The sequence below is a fragment of the Gordionus sp. m RMFG-2023 genome, chromosome 4, assembly GCF_954871325.1.
Source record: "Gordionus sp. m RMFG-2023 chromosome 4, tfGorSpeb1-WG-v2, whole genome shotgun sequence".
NCBI classification, from domain to species: Eukaryota; Metazoa; Nematomorpha; class Gordioida; order Chordodea; family Parachordodidae; genus Gordionus; species Gordionus sp. m RMFG-2023.
The window spans coordinates 9,854,767-9,875,388 of NC_088778.1; the positions used below are offsets into that span (position 1 = coordinate 9,854,767).

At 29.6% G+C, this 20,622-nt stretch overlaps 1 protein-coding gene across 2 annotated transcripts; it reads left to right on the forward strand.

Moving 5' to 3' along the window:
* Nucleotides 1-355: 355 nt before the first annotated feature.
* LOC135929089 (xylulose kinase-like) lies at nt 356-3,425 on the forward strand. 2 transcript variants are annotated; one of them, XM_065465589.1, is made up of 4 exons: nt 356-2,776; nt 2,844-2,963; nt 3,080-3,140; nt 3,197-3,362. In XM_065465589.1, the coding sequence occupies exons 1-4, from the start codon at nt 640-642 to the stop codon at nt 3,213-3,215; spliced, it is 2,337 nt and encodes a 778-aa protein (XP_065321661.1). In that variant the 5' UTR covers nt 356-639; the 3' UTR covers nt 3,216-3,362. The 2 variants fall into 2 exon arrangements, with proteins under 2 accessions (XP_065321661.1, XP_065321660.1); XM_065465588.1 differs by having other exon boundaries at nt 376-2,776; nt 3,080-3,425.
* The last annotated feature ends 17,197 nt before the right edge of the window (nt 3,426-20,622 follow it).

The window sequence follows — 20,622 nt, forward strand, 5'->3', positions numbered from 1 at the left end:
CTTCACATTTTTGAAAAATTGCAGAATATTCTTATTTTCAGATGAGAAAATTTTGTCGATCAATAAATTTATAATAATTATATGAATTGTAAAGAACTTTGTATTAATTTCAACAGAACCTTCTAAAGTTTTTTTCTGTCTAATTTTTTAAACTTCTAAGAATTTTTCTTTATGTGACATGAATATTATACCAAGATTGTAACTGTCTGTAATCTTGTTAGCATTAACATGCTTAAATATTAAATTATATTTTCATAATTATTAAATATTTTTTACAAACAATTACATAAATGTTTATTTTCTTTTATTTTAATATGTAATACATTATTTTATTTTATAAGGTATTATTAGCCTTGTTGCATTTTCCATATATCATAATAGAGTTCTATAATAACATATTTTAACTTAGATTTATACCTAAATCTAAATGAGAAAGGAAATATTTTATAAATATTGAATTGAAATTTTCTATTTAAATATTCTTTCATTTATGAATTTTTAATTTTTTAGCTATAAATTTTGCATTTTAAATATTCTTTATAGGTTTTGTATGTGCTTTTCTTATAATTGGAGATAAATTATTGATTCATAATAGTATTAGTTCCTGCTATTTGACAATATTTTGAAAATAACACATTCATGTACCTTGGACTAGACCTAAGCACTCAAAAATTAAAGGCCTTGTTGCTCAACGAATCTCTACACATTGTTAAATATTTTGAAGTTGATTTTGACAGAGAATTGTCAGAGTTTAACACTCAAAATGGTGTAATCATTAACTCCTGTGAGGCTGACAGTACATCACATATTGAAAATAAACATAATAAAAATGCCCCTTTTAATGAAATATTTGGCATAAAAAGTAAGTCATTAGAATATAAATGTCCCCCTTTTTTATGGGTTGCGGCTTTGGATCTTTTAATAAACAAAATTAATAATGATAACAGTGTACATTTAAATCAGATAAAATGCATTGCGGGTTGTGCCCAACAACATGGAAGTGTATATTGGCGTAAGGATTGGAAAAAAAACATAAATATTTTTTTAAATTATGAAAATAAACAAGAAAAATATTCAAATATAGATGATATGCCATCAATTAAATTAGATTTCAATCAAAGTTTACTCTTAAACTATCAACACTTAAGGCCTTTCTCTGTTGATTTGAGTCCAGTTTGGTTAGATTCAAGCACTGGCGAGCAATGCAGACTACTGAGGGAATGTGTAGGATTTAAATGGTATAACATACCTTTGGAAGAATCTATCAAATTAAGGGATAATAAAAATTTTGATGAATACAAAATTGAAAGTGTCGGAGACAAATTAATTGCAATTTGGACTGGCTCTCGAGTGCAGGAACGTTTTACTCTTCCGCAAGTCATGAAAATATATTCTACCCAGCCAAATAATTACCACAAGACTGAAAGAATAAGTTTGATAAGTAGTTTTTTAGCCTCCCTTTTTTTGCTCCCTCGAATTTATGCTCCAATCGATTTCGCTGATGGCTCCGGAACCAACTTTATGCATATTGTTTATAAAAGCTGGTCTACTCAAATTATGGATTCGCTTTTACAACAACCAAGATTTAAAGAAATGTCTCTGCTAACTTCTAAATTAGGAGAACCATGTCAACATTCTAAAGATGAAAATTTTTCACCTTTCTCCTTCAAACGCTATTATAAAAGTCAAGCAAAAAACGTTTTGGTTTCATGTGCAGATGAGAAAAATAATGTCAGCTCTGTTGGAAATGAATCAAATAAGAGTTCCACCCCACTTTTTAAAAATTATCTTGAATTCTCGGAAGAGTATGCACCATCTTTAGTACCAACTCCTACTATACTAGGAACCATATCGCCTTATTTCGTGCAACGTTTTCACTTTAATCCAGAATGTAAAATTGCTGCCTTTACAGGCGATAATTTGGCCTCTCTGGTAGGCTCTAGAGCAGGACCGACTGACCTTATTATAAGTCTAGGTACCAGTGACACTATATTATTTTGGAATCGCATAAACCCAGAGTCTAGGAATATCATAGTTTCTGCCGACCCTCAACATAATTGTCCTTTTGATTCTACTACGACAACTAAAAAAAATGGTCTGAATGAGTGTTCTGAAGCTCGGAATAAATCATTAGAAAATGTTGGATCGGAGGCAAACCACTTTGATACGCTTAATGGTCCCTCGGCTATTGATTCAGCTCATTCATTTGTCAATCCTATATCACCCTTCGAGCATTACGTTGCCCTTTTGTGCTACAAAAACGGTTCTTTAACACGTGAGTCTATACTTGAAGCCAACATTTTAATGAATAAAAGTGAGTGCCAGGCTTCATTAACAACGGGGAAAGCTATATGGAACATATTCGATGAGATCCTAAGTCTCACGCCTGCGGGAAATAACGGTAACATCGGATTTTATTATTGCGTATCCGAGATTACGCCCAGACTTAAAGTATCATTTTCTGCGTCCACCGAGGAGAAAGGGCAAGTGGCCGATGAAAAGGAAAAGGGGCAGATATATCTTCAAAATAATCCTTTGATTTATAGGTACGATGTCGAAAGAAAACTCATACCACCCGGGGAAAATAAGGAGAACTCAAAGTATTCCAATTTTTTGCATCGTTACAGCGGGCCTTTCCCCTCTGAAAATTCGTTTAGTCACGAATTGAGAGCCTTGATCGAGGGTAGATTTATGGCTATGAAAAACCACGTTAAAGCCTTAAGAAAAGGGCAACGAGGGTGTGTCAATAGCTATGACGCCATTAAATTTAATAAAGGTATATTAAAATAAATAATATTTTTATATAAATATTAAATTACCCTAAAATTCAACTATTAAACAAGAATTTGAAAGGATTATTGTTAGCGGAGGAGCATCTATAAATCCTAATATTTTGCATATCATGTCAAATGTTTTTGGCTTGCCCGTGTATATTCTACCAGAACAGTACTTAGAGTCAAAAGGTATATTTCATAAAAATAGAATAATTATTAATATTCATTCATCATAATTGAACATAATTATAATTGCCATATTTTATATTTAGGCTCCTCTTTTGTTAATTTTTATATATAACTAGACGAGACGAAATCTAAATTGCTAACTGAATCTGCAGCCCTTGGCTCAGGATACCTAGCAAAGTTTTCCTTAGAAATAAAAAAATATATCGAATCCCAATCTTTTTATCACAATAAAGATTCAAATACCGACCATAAATCTCTCACTGATTTTAACAATTCAATTCCATTTTCTCAATTATTTGACGATATGACGAAATCATTAAATTCTCCAAGACTTTTGATAGAACCTGATCTAAATATTACCAAAAATATATATGATAAGTTGTCCAAGTTTTATAATGATCTGGAAAAGGAAATAATTTTGAAACATCACTTATAATTTTATTTATAATATTTATTGTTGCAAACATTCCATGTTTTAAATATCAATTATCGCTTAATAAAATAGAATTAACCGTTCGTTAATTAGGTATGGTTTATATGACCCAAGACCTTTTAAAATTACAATAACAATTAAACTATTTATTAGTTTGATCTTAATAGCTTAATAATTTTGTAAAAAAAATTTTAATTTGAAAGATAAAAAATTTAGATTTTTTTTTGACTACCTGTATAATAGAGGTCTGCAAATGGCAAAATTTTTAGGTCCGGCCTGGTTGAAATTTAGTTTTTCCCCGGCCAGCCAAATTCGTATCAGGCTCGTTCGTTTCCAATTTTTGTAAAGTTGCTTTGCCCAGCTTTTTTAAATACAAATAACCCGAAATATATTTTATGAAATTGGTTAAATTTAAAACACTACACTATATCATCACTATCAAATTCATCGATAATCTAGCCCAATAACCTTTTGCCCAACTTTTTTTTTCTTGAGAGGGGGAGGGGGATTTAGAGGGAAAATATTTATTTTCTAACAGGTAACAGACGATTTTGAAACTCCTAGAAATTAAAATTTTAAATGATGTGAATTTTTTTAAGATGATATAAACTCAGAAAATACTTTGAGACCATGTCATTTACGCTTTAATTTATATTTACCATGAGCCATTTTGTTAATTTCATAATATTAAGATATGTATCTATGTTTGTTATAGCCTGAATGACATTTTTACGTATGTTTCATGTATAAATAGATTAATTCCAGGGTTGGCAAGTCGGTCAATTGACCAGTCAAATTCAGTCAATTGACCGGAGGAGTATTTGACCTGTCAAATACTCTAAAAAATTTAAAGGAAAAATAAATTAAAAATATGTTTAAAAAAGGGAAAAAAGATGTAAATACATGTGATCACAATGTTTGCTTATTTTTCGGGTCCACAATATCAAGAGGAAAACTCACTAGTAGTGAAATTAATGAAGTATGTGATATAATTCAAGAATTAGCTATTTTACAAGGTAGTGATGACCAAAATATTTTAAGTGATATAATTAATTTCAGAAGCAAAAACAGCATGTTTAATATAGCAAAATATGTGGAAAGTAGTAATTTCCAGAAACAATCAATTCCGACCTCAAGTTAATAGATTAAACTTTGTCTACCCTGCCCATTAAGAGACTAACAATTCCTAGTTCTACTTCTTCTTTATAAAGAAATAGGTCGATTTGGGTTAATATTCTTATGAAAATAGAAATCGATTTAAGATCTAAGATATCAGGAAAATTGTTTAAAAAAATATTAAAGAAAATGATAATATTGAATATGAATCAGAACAAGACTCTTATACAGATAGCTACACGTTAGTTATTGAATGAATTTAAAACATTAATATTATAGATTCATTTTATTATTATATTCAAAATAAAGTTAATATTAACTTTAAAAAAATATATTTGAATTTGACCACATTTGACCGTATTTGACCATATTTGGCCTGTCAAATATCGGTCAATTGACCGAAACGTATTTGACCGGTCAAATGCACAACCCTGATTAATTCTAATAGCCAATATGAAACCTAATAGAATAGGCTATTTTCAGGAGAAACCATAGAGAAAAAAGCTCAATTATTCCAATAAAATCCTAGGGAAGAGTCTCTAATAACTATTGTCAAATACAATCGTTAATTAAGTTATTAATGGATAAAATTATGAATTTAATACTGAAAAAAGGAATATAAATAACATGATTTAGTTTGCAAATATATAGTAAACAAGACATCAACATACTTGACGAATCAAATAAATCAGTGGACGCTCTTTCCTTGTAAATAATTCAGAAACGTGATGAGCATGTGAAAAGCACTTAGATGGTTTGACTTATAAGAGAGTTTACTCTCTAACCTTATAAGTGCTCTTCATTATTTAATTAATAATAAATCATTTGAGGTTAACCTCATCATTGGCTAAATCTTTGATTAAGAATCTGTGCAAATTTAAGTTAAATAAGCTCCAAATTTTTTGAAAATTTATCAAATAATGGGCACCTTATTTTTAAATTTAGATATTTTATCAGCTTGGAAAAGGATAGAGGATACCAAGTTTTCTACTTTTATAACCTTCACATTCTTTCTAAATAAAGCCAAATCATGACTACAAATTTGAACGAAAAACTGATTCCAAACTACCAGTGTCAGCGTCTAGATGAAGGGGGTGGGGTAAAATTTGCTTCCAATTTTTGAGGGGGATAGGCTAGAGGTAGTATAAATTTATTGGAGGGAGGTTATCTACTAAATTTAGATAAAATAGCGTAAAATGTGTAGCCGTAAAAAATTATTTAACACTTTTATTATTGATCTGATCTATTATAATAATGCTATGACTTGCCTAACATCGACCAAATTTATATATTTCATATAATCAGTCATTATTTTTCAAATAAAACTTATTTCTGGATAATTTTCTGCTAGATTTTAAAATGAAATTTAAAAGGGTTAGACATTCTATCAGCAAACTCATATTCATGCCAAACAATATACTATTATAATGCATTGCATTCATTGTAAATGAGGGAGTTTATGATTTTAACTTTTTTGTATTTGGTAATAGAGTAGAGTATTGATATTTTAAAATATATGAAGTAGTGTTGTTAAAAAGTCGAGTTTTTACTAGATTGTCTTAAGAGTTGACTCGATGACCGTTCTATGAGTCGGCTCAATTTTATTTTGCATTGGCTTGCTATTATTTAATACTCCACTAGGAAAATATTTAAAAGTTTAACCAATTTTTTAGGGGTATTTAAATAATTTTAAATTCGAAATTTTAGGATTTATATGTATTATTATAAGAATATACCCATGCTCTTGTTATCTACTCCCAAGAATAATAAAATTTTCTACAATTCTGGTTTGAACTTAAAGGTTTTGAAATAGTTCTATACTTGTTTATTGTTGAAAAATTACTTAGATGTAAACTGAATGGAGTTCGAGTTCATTTAACTGGAAAGATGTATCAATATCATTATAAAAATGTGGAATTTAGGAGATTAAAACACTATTTTCGTCCAAATAATATTTTCACAACTTTTTAAAAAATTAGGTTAATGCTATTTTATCTTAAAGTTTCTAAAAAAAGGAAGAATGAGATTAGTAAACACTTTTAAAAGTATTTTTTCCTTTATTCGTCCTCCTTTTTTCCGTATAAAAGTTGTGATAAAGTTTTTGACATTGGCTTCAGAAGGGGTATAGTTTATATAATAAATTTAAATCTTTTAAATATTTTTATTTGTCGAAGGAATCATTTATACATTACAGGAGGGGAATATAGGGTAAGATCGTAATTAGGAGTTGAAGGGAGGTAAGAGTAAATAAGGATCGAAGTAAATGAATATATAGTTTTCTAAAACTAATTTCATGGTTAATATATTTCTTTTTTTGATAAAAATATTTGGGGTCAAAAAAATTCGTTGGGGGAAGGGTGGTTTTCATTCGAAATAAAATATAATTAATGGAGCATTTTTGTCCAATTTCTTTTAAAATAATTATTTTAGTATAGTTTGTAATTTTTCCCTTCTATTTTTTCTAATAGAAATTGACTACAGATTTTCAGAGGCATTATTATTGTAGTATATAAATCTAGGTTAAAATAATAAAAAATATTTATGGATTTTATCATTTATACTTTTTATCAAATTCAAAACAAAACAAATCTTGGTATAGGGGTAGGTTATGTTCTAGCCTTTCAGATGAATTCTATAGGAATTTTATAAATATTTTCCTGTCGATTTCTATAGTTGCTTTGAAATCGTTTTTAAAATAAAAAAAAATTAAAAATGAGTCTTTTCTTTTGACACCAATCACTAATAGAAGTTTGATATAAAAAAATATCTAAAAGTTTTCGTTTAAATTTTTTAATAAAATTTATATCTCCTGAGCATAAGCCAATGTCAAAATTCTTACAACCTGAACTGTCGTATTTGTAAATACGTAAATGTTTTATATTTTTTTTTAACGCGGAATGCCAATCAACCTAGATTAGATGATATAGATATATGTAAAAGTATTATATAATGATTATTTATTTTTTATTATTATTTTTTTTTAGAAAATTTTTTCTTTTATTTCGGAAATTATTAATAAAGAAAATCATTCTTCGCGAGTTATATTTCCTGTCTGTTTGGTGATTTTTGTAGTTCCGGGAATTTGTTTGACTTGTTTTTGTTTTTTTTCTTAGTTTGTGTTTAAGATTTTTTTTTTAGTGTGCAAGTTAGATTTCGAATAAAGTTTTAAGTTTTTTTTTAGTGGTGCCGTGACCAGGATAGTTTCCTAGGAGTTATTCGGTTTAGAAGGTAAAACAAAAAATTTTTAATTATATAATTTTTTTAAGAATTTTTGACTGCGCATTTGTACTACCATTATACGATTCTAATAGAGAAGTTTTTATTTTAGGTGCTGTATTAATATTTTCTACAAATATTTAAATTTTTGTAATTGATTATTAGTATTAATTAAAAGAATTTATGAGCAAATGGTTTATTTTTTTAGGCCTAGTGGGAAGTATAGTTTTGGGGATAAGGTTCTCTTTTATCAGGATTTGGGTTATAAAGTTATGTATAAGAACTTTAATGAATTGGATTTAGGTAAACAGTTGATTACTGTGGGAATATTATTAATGATGTATTTATTGATTATTATATTGAAATTGTTAGTAAAAAGGGGTACTGCGGTACTGGCAGGCATGTATTGCAATTGGAAGAAGGACACTGCGGTGTCAGATGTTTATAAAAAGAAAGTGGAGGAAACGTATTTTAATTTAATATCGGATATTTATGGGAAGAAAATAGCAGACTTGGAAAGTAATCTAAAAGATGTTTTAGAGGAAATCAAGGCTGGAAATGTTGGGGAGAGGTCAGATAGGATCCTCCTGGAAATGAAAGAAATGAAAGAAGCCATCAATGCGTTGATGAAGGAGAGCAAAGGTCCGGTTAAGAGCCAGGTGAGTGATAGAAATATGAATAAGAAATTTAATGATTACGAGGAAAATAAAAGATTTGTTGAAATGATCATTTGCCATCGTTGCGGATGGCGAGGACATAAAAGGGATACCTGCGTAGTCCCAGAGCAAAGGTTTAAAGATGGATTTCCGTTAAAGAGACCTGATATAGGAAATGCCAATGTAAAAATGGTTAGTTTAAATGGGGTCCGATTATGTTTTAAGTGTAAAAGGCCGGGACATGTAGCTGTGGACTGCATGGAAGTATCACGAAATTCGTGTTGACTATATGATTGCAAGGTGAATCATATAGGAGTCGGGGCTCCGAGAGTTCGGAAAAATTTGTATAATAAAACATATATTATTAGTCGAAATGAGGGAAATGATAGAATTAAAATAAGAAATCATTCTCGTAATTTCTCTGAGAGGGAGGTTAGTCGATTTAGGTGGGAACAATATCCGAGGAATATTGTCCGTTATTCTTTTAGAAGGGATGTTAAGAATTTTATTTGGGAAAGATGTCCCACAAATCTTGTTAAAAGAAATGTAATTGTCAGTAATAAAAATTTAAATTCCGAGTTGAATTTAAGGGGCAATGAGAATGCCAATGAAATTATTATTTTAGATAAAATAAACGCTGAGTCTCCGATCAAAACATATGATATTTTAATGACGGAAAAATTAGATGGACCATGTTTGTGTCCGAGGGTTAGTTTGAGGATTGATCATAGGAATATAGAAATGCTATTTGACACCGGGGCTAGTATTTCTCTAATGTCGCAGGAGAATTTTTATAAGTATTGGCCTGGGGGCAAACTGGAAAAAGAGGCTATGTGTGTCAGGCAGTTTGATGGATCGGAAGTCGCTGTGTTGGGAAAGGCCAAATTGGGGGTTAATCTTAATGATACTATATTTTTCCTTGATTTATGGGTAGTAAAGGAAAATGTTGAGACTGTTATGGGGTGGGATTGGATTACCAAGCTTGGTCCTCCCAATAATTATTGGAATATTTTTGATACTAGTGATAATGTAATAATGGATGTTGGAGAGAGTGAAAATTTGGATAATACTGATAATAAAATTTGTGAAATTTCGGAGGAGATAATGGAGAAATCGAGTAAGTTGGATCATAATGATGAGGGAAATAAGAAGCAAATTGTGGCCGGGGGAAAAGAGGATTGGAATAAGGTTAATCAAGCTATTCCTATTTTAGTAAGGCAGTATGGCATTATTTTTGATGAAAAATTAGGTTGTTTAAATGATTATCAAGTTGATGTTCAACTGAGGGAGGGTTTTTCACCGATCTTTTTGGCTTGTCGGCGAGTTCCTTTCGAATGGAGGAAGGAGATCGATGAGGAATTAGATAGATGGGTGAAGGACGGCATTATTATTCCTGTGGGATATAGCGATTGGGCAACTCCGTTAGTGCCAGTTAAAAAGGCAAATGGTAAATTAAGACTTTGTGCGGATTTCAGGGTCACGGTCAATCGATGGGTGGTGGAGGTTAAATATCCATTGCCTAGGATTGAAGAGATTTTGGCTCAGTTGAAGGGTGCGAAATATTTTTCCAAGGTGGATTTTTCGTCGGCGTATTTGCAGTTACCTTTGAGAAAGGAGATCCGTAAATTATTGACGATAACGACTCCAAAGGGGTTGTTTGCGTTTTGTAGATTACCATTTGGGTTGAGTGTATCTGCTCCCATTTTTCAACGGACCATGGCGTCAGTTTTCCAAGGATTGGAAGGAGTATTTTATTATATGGATGATGTGTTAATTACTGGAGTGACGCCGGAGCAGCATAATCAACGTTTGGAGGAAGTGTTTAGGAGAATTCGTGATAAAGGCTTGAGAGCTAGTAAGGAGAAAAGTGTTCTGGGGGTAATGGAGGTTGAATATTTGGGTCATCGGATTAATGGAATTGAAGTGAAACCTTTGGATAAAAATTTGAAGAATATATCGAACATGAAACGGCCTGACACTAAGGCTGAGTTGCAGTCTTTTTTGGGTATGGTCAATTATTACCATAGGTTTGTGGAAGATTTTGCAAAGGTGGCGGCGCCGTTATATGATTTATTGAAAAAAGGAATTCATTATGAGTGGAAGGATGTACAGCAGATTGCTTTTGAAATTTTAAAGGAAAAAATTGGAAAAGAGCCAATTTTGGTGTGTTTTGATAATGACTTGGAAATTGTTTTGGCGGTGGATGCCTCAAATAAAGGAGTTGGTGGTGCGTTATTACAGGTAATAGAGGGCTTGGAGAGACCCGTATTGTTTTTCTCGCGTGTTTTTCGTGAGGTGGAAACCAGGTATTCTGTGATTGAACAGGAGGCCTTGGCTGTGATTTTCGGGTTGACGAAATGTCGTGAATATTTGATTGGTAAAAAATTTGTAATTTTTACTGATCACAAACCGTTAATTCACTTATTTCGGAAAAACAATCGGGAGTTAATGATGTCTCCACGGTTACAACGTTGGTTGTTGTTGGTGGGCAGCTTTAATGTGGAGATCCGATATCGTTGCGGTAAAGAGAATTGTTTGCCTGATAGTTTGTCCCGATTAGGATTAAGTGAAGGAAATGATGAAGGGAACAAGGATAAGGTTCGAAACAGTGAAAAAGCCCTGGTTTGTTCGCTTTCGCATATGCTCAAAGGGGGTCCTACCAATTGGGAGGATCTTAAGTTGAGTACATTGAGAGATAGAGAAATGACTAGGATAAAGTTATGTGTAATGGGGAAAAAGACTTGGGAGGAGGATTGTAAAGTTTTTAAAAAGGTTAAGGAGGAATTGTCTGTGATAGATGATTGTTTAATGAGGGGTAATCGTGCAGTAATTCCGTTCAAATTAAGGGGTAAAATTTTAAATTTGTTACATGCTGGACATCAAGGTCAAGGGAAGATGAAATCGTGGGCCCGTGAATATGTTTGGTGGCCGGGTATGGGAAGAGATATTGAAAATATCACAAGGACATGTGAACCGTGTAATTCGTGTGCGGCGATGCCACGAAAGGAGGTGGGTCAGATATGGCCTAGGTCGAGAAAACCGTGGGAGCGCTTACATGTTGATTTTTTCGATTTAGACAAAAGGTCGTATTTTTTAGTAGTGGATTCGTATTCGAAATGGATAGAGTACGAGGAGGTACATGGATATACCACGAAAATTGTGGTAAGGAAATTGAGGGCATTAATGGCCAGGTTTGGATTGCCGGATACCATTGTATCTGATGGAGGACCTGCCTTTGTTAGTGAAAATTTCAGGCAGTTTTGTAAAGAGTCTAGGATTCGACACATTTTGACCCCGCCCTATCATCCCAGCTCAAATGGTCAAGCTGAGAGGATGGTAGCAATTGTTAAGAATTGGATAAGAAAGGCCGTCAATCAGGGGAATGGGGTGTATTTGGCCCAGTTGTATTACCTCAATTCTAGGAATAAGGAGGGAGTGACACCTGCTGAACTGTTTTTGGGTCGGAGGACTAGGGTTCCCCTAGATTTTCTAAGGGCCGAGAGTCACGAGAAGGAAGTTTTGGAGGATCGAAAGATTAGGTTTGAAGTTGGAGAAAAAGTATGGACTCGTTTGTTTGACGGGAGGGACAAGAAATGGACCAAGGGAATTGTTGGGGTAAACAGAGGTTCAAAGTTGAATTTGATTCAATTAGAAATGGGCGGCACAGTGATGCGCCACAATGATCATTTAAGACCAAGGAAGTAATCTGAGGTATCTCATATGATGATATAAATATGAAATTATATACATAAATAAAATGAAGGTGCATCCCGAAGGATTAGACTCGTTTCCGAGCAAATATATAATGTGTAAATGAAGGTTTGGGTAACATATTGTATATGGGAATGGGAAGTTAAAGGATCAAATAGGAGAGGGGCTCATCTTAAAGTGGTAAATATATATATTTATGAAGGAGTAAAATGTACGTGAACGGTCGGTAACCTTTTTGTTTGAGTTTATGTATTATTATATGATTTTATTAGAATTTATTGATAGATGTTTATGTAAAAAAGTGAAATTGAATAAGGAGGTTATCTCGGTAATATTACGAGAAATTGATTTTATTAGAATTTATTGATAGATGTTTATGTAAAAAAGTGAAATTGAATAAGGAGGTTATCTCGGTAATATTACGAGAAATTGAAGTATATGTATGTATATGTAATGTTAAGTTAAACTAGTTTAATGTTCCGGCTGTCGGTAATAAACAAGGAAAAAGGATTGAAATTGTGGTAATATATGTATTGTAAATGAATAAAAGTGTAAAAAATAAAAGGAATAGAAAAGTTGTAATTCATTTTGTGAATACATTTTTGTTCATAGCCTTATAGGATAAATCATGGTTGTTGAACATTGGTATTGGTACTGGGAAAATATTTTTTTTAAATAAAAAAAGATATAATTAATTAAAAGTTTTTGTTTGAGTTTTTTTTTCCTTTCCCCCCCCTTTTCTCTTGTTTATAATTTAATGGTCTGTGTATGTGTGGAATACCGTAAAAGGAAATAGGAAAAGTTTAAAGCGTGTTTATGTTTTGGAACGCAATCATGAATTGATTTTGTTTTTGTGTATGAAGTGTTAATTTTTTTTAATGAAAATTAAATTATAAAAGTGTTTATTTAATTTAATTTTTTTTGTAAAAGATTTTTTTTTTAAATTATAAAATGGTTTATTTTTTTTAAATTCCCCAAAAAACTTGTATTAACCGATTACAGTCTTAACAAACTCGTGTCAAGTTAATTATCCAGCCAATGCTCATGAATTAGCGTTTAATCAACTAATCGGAACAATGACAACCACCCGGCTATATTTCTCTGCATCGTTGATTTGAGCAGTACACGAAGGAATATCACAGTTCCATCAATGATTAGTCAATGAACATTCTTTATTATGAATGGATATCGCAAAAGAAAAAAAAAGGAAGCAGGAAACGTAGCAGATGATTTGACAAGGATTTTATTATCACCGGCAAAACAACTTAATGTTAATGTGTAAAATAATATTAATGACGATTCTGAAATTGAATACTTTAGGAAATATCCATTGTTCCTTTCGGATTGGTGTTTCTCATAGTTATATCCACTATCACAATGGATCATTCACATTGAAATTAGCTATTTTTTTGAAATATTCAAGGTAATCATGATATTATTGAATTAATTATATAAAATTGAAGGGCTTTATAAAATTTTATAAATTTGTTATAGCAATTTGATTCATCATGCGACACCGTTATATATCGATTATTTTTTTAACAAAAATATATATATGCCGACATGCCACGAGCCCATAAAGGGGTGGCATGTCGTATTTGTAAATACGTAAATGTTTTATATTTTTTTTTAACGCGGAATGCCAATCAACCTAGATTAGATGATATAGATATATGTAAAAGTATTATATAATGATTATTTATTTTTTATTATTATTTTTTTTTAGAAAATTTTTTCTTTTATTTCGGAAATTATTAATAAAGAAAATCATTCTTCGCGAGTTATATTTCCTGTCTGTTTGGTGATTTTTGTAGTTCCGGGAATTTGTTTGACTTGTTTTTGTTTTTTTTCTTAGTTTGTGTTTAAGATTTTTTTTTTAGTGTGCAAGTTAGATTTCGAATAAAGTTTTAAGTTTTTTTTAATCGAAAAGGGGAGACTCGGGATAATTATTTTAGAACAGCACTTTTAATAGACTTTGTTGAATATCTCATTTGACATTTTTTTGTTAAAAAATTACCCCCTTTTAATTTATAATATTTTTTGTAGATATATTTAAACTTTAAAGTCATATTCACAAAAATGAATTGGAACTTAAATATCTTATTAGTACCATTATCATTTAATAATAATAGATATGATTATGAAGGGAATGATTGAATAAGGTTTAAGTAGCCATAATAATCGTAATGTAAAATCTTATAAGCTTAAGATTATAGACTATTATTTTTTTTACTAATTGTAAATTAAAAGGTAGCAGAGTTTCTAAAATATATATACAATTTTAAAAATTAATCCAAATACAGATACAATTTTTAACAAACTTATACATGGTTCGGTCTTATTTTCGAACATAACCTCTTATTATGAGATCACAAAATACTTAAATAACATCTTTATATTTTGTTCCATATAAAAAAATTGAATAAATTTCAATGGTATTGTTTTTAATAATTAATGGGCTTCATGACTAATCAAGGATTTATATATTCCTTTACATGATAAAAATATCCTTCACAATCTTGAATTGATATCTATAGATTTAAATGAGAAAAAAAAATAATTACTGAATATTTATATATACATATAAGTTTTAATATTTAATTTAAATATCTTATTATTATATTATTAATACTTTTTAATGTATATTTATTTAAATTATATATTGATATGAGATAAAATAAATTTGCATTAAAATATTATTTTAAAGATAAAAAAGCGTTAAATAAATATATCAAAATGTATCTTAAAAAGTATATAAAACAGATACTCCTAAAATATGATCTAGATACAGACTTTTCATAAAAGTGTATCTAGATATAGATACGACATTTTTTACAACTCTGATAGGTAGTATTGTTAAGCGAATCGATTTGAGCCGATTTTTAAAACGCCTGCTCAATTTATCCATAAAACTATTAGGCAAGTTTTAAGTGGTAGATGGCATAAGTTTGGGCATCTTACAAAATCCTAAAGTTTAGGTAATGTTCTTCTGGTTATAATATTGAGTTGGTCATTTTTAAAATCGGCTCAAATCGAGCTTTTAACAACACTAATAATATTTTAATAATAATTATAAATCTGAACCGAAACGAATATTTAAAAATATTTAACATAGAACCTTAATTGATAATGGGAAAAAATTTAATATTAATAAAAATGGAGATGGCGGAAAAATGAACAAAAAAATTATACCAACCTGAGCAGGCTTTTCGTAAAATTTTAACTTGTCAAACCCGATTAAAAAATTAAAATGACCTTGCAAAAGTTTAAGAGCCGAGCTGTACAAAATTTTTTAAATGGCCAGATTGTTAAATGTAAAATATTTAATAGGAACACGAATTGAAGATGCCAATTTCATTTATTAAATATAATCAAAATTTAACTTAAATAAACTAAAAAGTAATATCAAACTAAAAATATAAAATCAACTAAAAATATAAAATCAAAGTCAAAGTCAAACTAAAATTTTATAAAAAGGTTTCCCTTTCTTTTTCTTTTCAATATTACATTTTTTATCTCTATATTTATACTACTAAAATTTACATACCTTCGATATTATTTTTTAATTGTCCTTTAATTTTCCTAAATTTAACCTTTCGATTAACTTTAAACATTTTATCTTTACAAAATTTATATTCAAATTTCTTTAAATTTATAATTAATTCAATACACGTATTTTATCCCCATCTTTCGCGTAGGCATCTCTTTTGTTCCATAATGTCTACGAAAAAGATCTCATATACGATAACTCTCTTTTGTAACGTTACTGACTCTTGTCATGATCCTACCGGTACCAATCTCTTGTAACAATAACCATTTCTTGTAACAAAGATCTCTTATACGATAGCGATTTCTTGTATCTTTTGATCCAAAATAAAAATTCGATCTCTAAACGAGCTCGATTGCGGCATGAATTTTCTAATGATGAAAGCCGTTTCTCTCCCTGAAGATTTGATTAATCAGCAACCTAATATTTTGCTAAATATTATCAACGAATTTCTCTTAGCTAAAACGATCACTTGTACATATAACGATCTCTTGTGACGAATTTCTTTTAACTATAACGATCTCTTGTGACTAAAACGACTCATTCTATACTTTTTCTAAATACGACCATTTGCCTGGATATTGATACCATTGTTTCATTAATCTCATTCTCTGTCTTAATGTCGATGATCATTTCATACACCCCTTTCCCCCTTTATTTAAAATTTCTTTTCAGAGTTAATGTTGGGCGATAAATATACAAAACAATTTAACGCAGCTGGACAGACTTTTCATAAAATTTTGTGTCGAACCTGATTAAAAAATTATAACGGGTCGTGCAAATTTACGGGCCGAGCTGGGTAACTTGCACAAAATTCTTAAATGGCCTAAATGGGCTGGACTTTGAACTTATTTAATTGATACACATAAAATAATAAATAATAAAATTCACAAAATATTGAACAAGTTATTTTGAGCCTTAATTGACATCGGGAAACAATTAGATATTGATAAAAATTGTGGCCGATGAATGTGGAAAAAAATTTAATGAAACTGGGCAGGCTTTTTAAATAACGTGTTGAACAAAATTATAACGGGCCGTGTAAAAATTTACGGGTCGAGCTGGGTAATTTTGTACAAAAATTCCTAAATGATGCAAATGGGCTGAACTTTGTACTTATCTAATATATACAAATAAAATAATAATTATTGGCACAAATTATGCCCAGTCAGGACAATGAGTGCATCAGATCAAATCTTCGCACTTTTTACTGAATGATAATAATATATCTAAATATTTTAACCCCCTCCAACAACCTCAAATCTTTTTTTATCCCCTAAATATTTTTAGCAGAAAAGAGAATCTATAAACCATAAAAATAATCTTAGAAAAATCATGCATTCATCTATTTAGATCCCTATTTCCTCTTACCTACCTTCCACACCTATCCTAAAATTACCTCAAGGGCTTCGAACCATTAAGTATAGCGGTTTGGTTAGTTTCGGTATTTAGTTTAAAATTTTAGAACGATTTTGTTCCATTTACGTTTTTTTTGAAGAAATTCATATAAGTTCGGTTTAAAATTTAGGTTTTTATATTTGATTTGAAAAAAAGAATCATAAACCATATACATTAATCTTAGAGAATCTTTTAAATTTATATTTTTATAATTCCTTATTTAAATTAATCATGAAGATTATTTCTTATCTAATCAACTAGTAGTTTGCCTAATCTTTATTAAATTGAGATACAAAGTAAAAACAATAAACTTGGTATTAATTGATATGAAGATCACGGCGAATTAATCATAAAAAATTTTAAATTAAAAGAAATCACGAATTTAATTGCCCCAAGGAATATTAAAATTTTAAATTAAAGTTAATAATTTAAAATTATTATTTCTAAAAACCGTCACCATGAGCCGTTTAAACCTGTTCAAAATATTTATAACAGTTCTGTTCGCTCTGTTTATATTTTTTTTTATAACAATTGGGTTATGGTTCCGAAAATTGTAAAGGTTCATTCCAGTTTCGTGATTCGGTTCGGTTTAAAGCCCTGTTCCTTTTCTTATAATCTAAAAATGAGCTCTTGGACAAATAAGAGCTTGATAAATATTCAAAAGATTTAAATATTTTAAATAAAGAGGCCAATGTCAAAAATTTATCACAACATTTATATGCGAAAGGGGAGGGAATAGAAAATTTTTTTAAAAAGTGTTTACTAATTTTTTGAATATTTATTTCATTCTACATTTTATGTAGAAAGAATAAGATAAAATAGATAAATTTAAACAAAATTTTTTTTTAAATAAAATTCTAAAAGTTCAGAAAATTAGACAAAAATAATGTTTTAATCTCATAAATTTTACATTTTTATGATAATATAGATCAGAGAACTGCACGGGCTGTCCGTAGCCCGACCCGACCCGACCCGAAAATAAATAATAATATTAATATCTTAAATAGTCAGTATAATTTATAATATTAATTATAAAATCATATTATTTAATATTTATCACATTTTAGGATTAAAATGTCAATCATATTAACATGTCATGTCATTATTAATTATTATTTTATAAACCTAACAACCGGATACCAAACTATTTTATCACTAAATTGTGTGTTTCCCGTGAATTACAAGATAAGACATATTTTGTGTACTAAAGATAAGTTTTATTCATTATTTATTATTTATCTAGCCTATACATTGTCTTTTATAACATTTGTTTTAAAAAATTTCCATATAAAATTTAAGATTGGGATTTGATTCAGGGGAACTTATTTCTATAATTTAAATTTCACTGCCATAAAAACATGAATATTAAAAAGAATCTGTATCTGTATCTTTTGTCAAGAAAATTAAAAAGATACAAGATTCTTTTCAGAATTAAGGATCTTAGATACAGATATTAGTATCTTATTAAAAATGTCAAAATATACTGAGTACAAGATATAAAGGGATCTTGTATCATGTATCTTAGATACAAGTATTAGCAGTACTGCCCAACTCTGTTTATTTCAATCTAATTGATTAAAGTCATTTTAAATATTTTTTTTAACACAGCCATATTAAAAAAATTATCTTAATGGATGCAAAATTAAAAAGAATTGGTGAAAAGATTAAGACAAAGGAGTATGAAGTAAGGAAGAATCTTAATGGAAAATCCGATATATGGAAGAAATTTTCATTTATATATGATGAAAATAAAGAAAAGCTTAATTATGTCATTTCTATTATATGCAAATATATTTATGTATATAATTCAATAACAACAGGTATATGAACTTATTAAATTATTTTAAGAACAAATCAACTTAAAAGACATAAATGTGTATATACAAATACAAGTACAACAGCAGAGAGTAAAAAGACACAATTAACAATTGATAGTCTTTTTGGTACTGATCCGAAAAAACTCAAAAGTTGTACAAAATTGAAAAAAGAGTGCACAAAGGTGCTTACTATGTTTTGTGGACGTGATTTGAGATCATTTGATACAATTCATGGGGAAGGCCTTGTTGATTGTTGCCAATATTTTGCCAAAATTGGTTCAATATATGGAAATATTGATGTTAAAAGCATCATTCCAAATCCTACGACAATTTCTAGAAATTCAGTAGATACTGCTGATGGTATCCGCAATAAATTATTTTCTATATTAAACTCATATATGAAAAAGGGTCGATGTGCTGGTAACAAATTTATGAAAATATGGTTAAATTATTAATAAAATTATTTATTAAAAAATAATAAAATAAATATATATCTTAACATTATTAATGAATATTTTTTTCTTAAGAAACTACAGAGGTGGTAGATACGTTTTTGGACTTCTCTCTATGGGAGGCTGACAATGCGTATTCTGATGCTAGCGCCGAAGTTGACGAGCTAAAAAAATACCTAGATCCGAAATTATGTATTGATGACGATAATATTTTAAAATGGTGGAAAACAAACCATTATGAGTTTCCAAATTTAAGTATTTTAGCTCTTAAATTCCTGGCTATCCCTGCTTCGTCGGCTAGCAGTGAAAGGGCGTTTTCCAGGTAGGGCCTTTGAGGATAGAAGGACTCGTTTAAAGCCAGATTAACTGGACGCCTCTTTATTTATATATCATAATTATTCACTTTGTGATAATTTTGATAATGATATTGATGAGGTCAATATAATATAATATGTTCATTATATTTTTTATATATTTATTAACTTTTATATCATATCTATATTCGCATAAATGATGCTTATTGTATTATATAATCGTTATAATTTTTAAATTCACTTGTATATTAATCATTTTATAATATTTTTTACAAATTTAATAAAATGCAACTTAATATATATCTTGAATAGATTATGGCCGTCAAATAAACTTTTATTTAAGGTGGCTGAACTGAATAAATACACATAAATTTTTTTTTGGTTATTATAATATTAAAACTTAAATTGCAAAATTTTATTCGGGTCGGGCTCGGGTCGGGTCGGGTTGGACTAAAAAATGTGTGCTCGGGCTCGGGTCGGGCTCGGACAAAAAAATTTTTTTTAATTCGGGCTCGGGTCGGGCTCGGGTTGCGAAAAAATTACTTTGCAGTTCTCTAATATAGATGCATCTTTTGAGTTAATTGACCTTGAACCCCATTCATTTCAAACCAGAATATTATAAAATTTTTATTATTATTGGGAGTAGATAATAATAGCATGATCCTATTCTTACAATAATACACATAAGTCCAATAATTTCAAATTTAAAAAAATATTTAAATGCTTAAATTAAGTTAATATTTTAAAATTATCCTCATGGAGTAAATAATAATAGCAAGTTGAGTCAAAATGAATTTGAGCCGACTCATCGAGCCATCTATATTGTCACTAGGGGGGCCCTGGGGCTCGAGACCATGAAAAAATTTGAAGTGTCCCTCCAAATTTTGAAATTTGTTTTTTTTATACGAAATGCAATTTTGATGTAAGCTAAAAGAAAAGGTAATTTTGGATATTGTTAGCTTAAAAAAAAATTTTTGAAAATATTTTTAAAAAAAATTT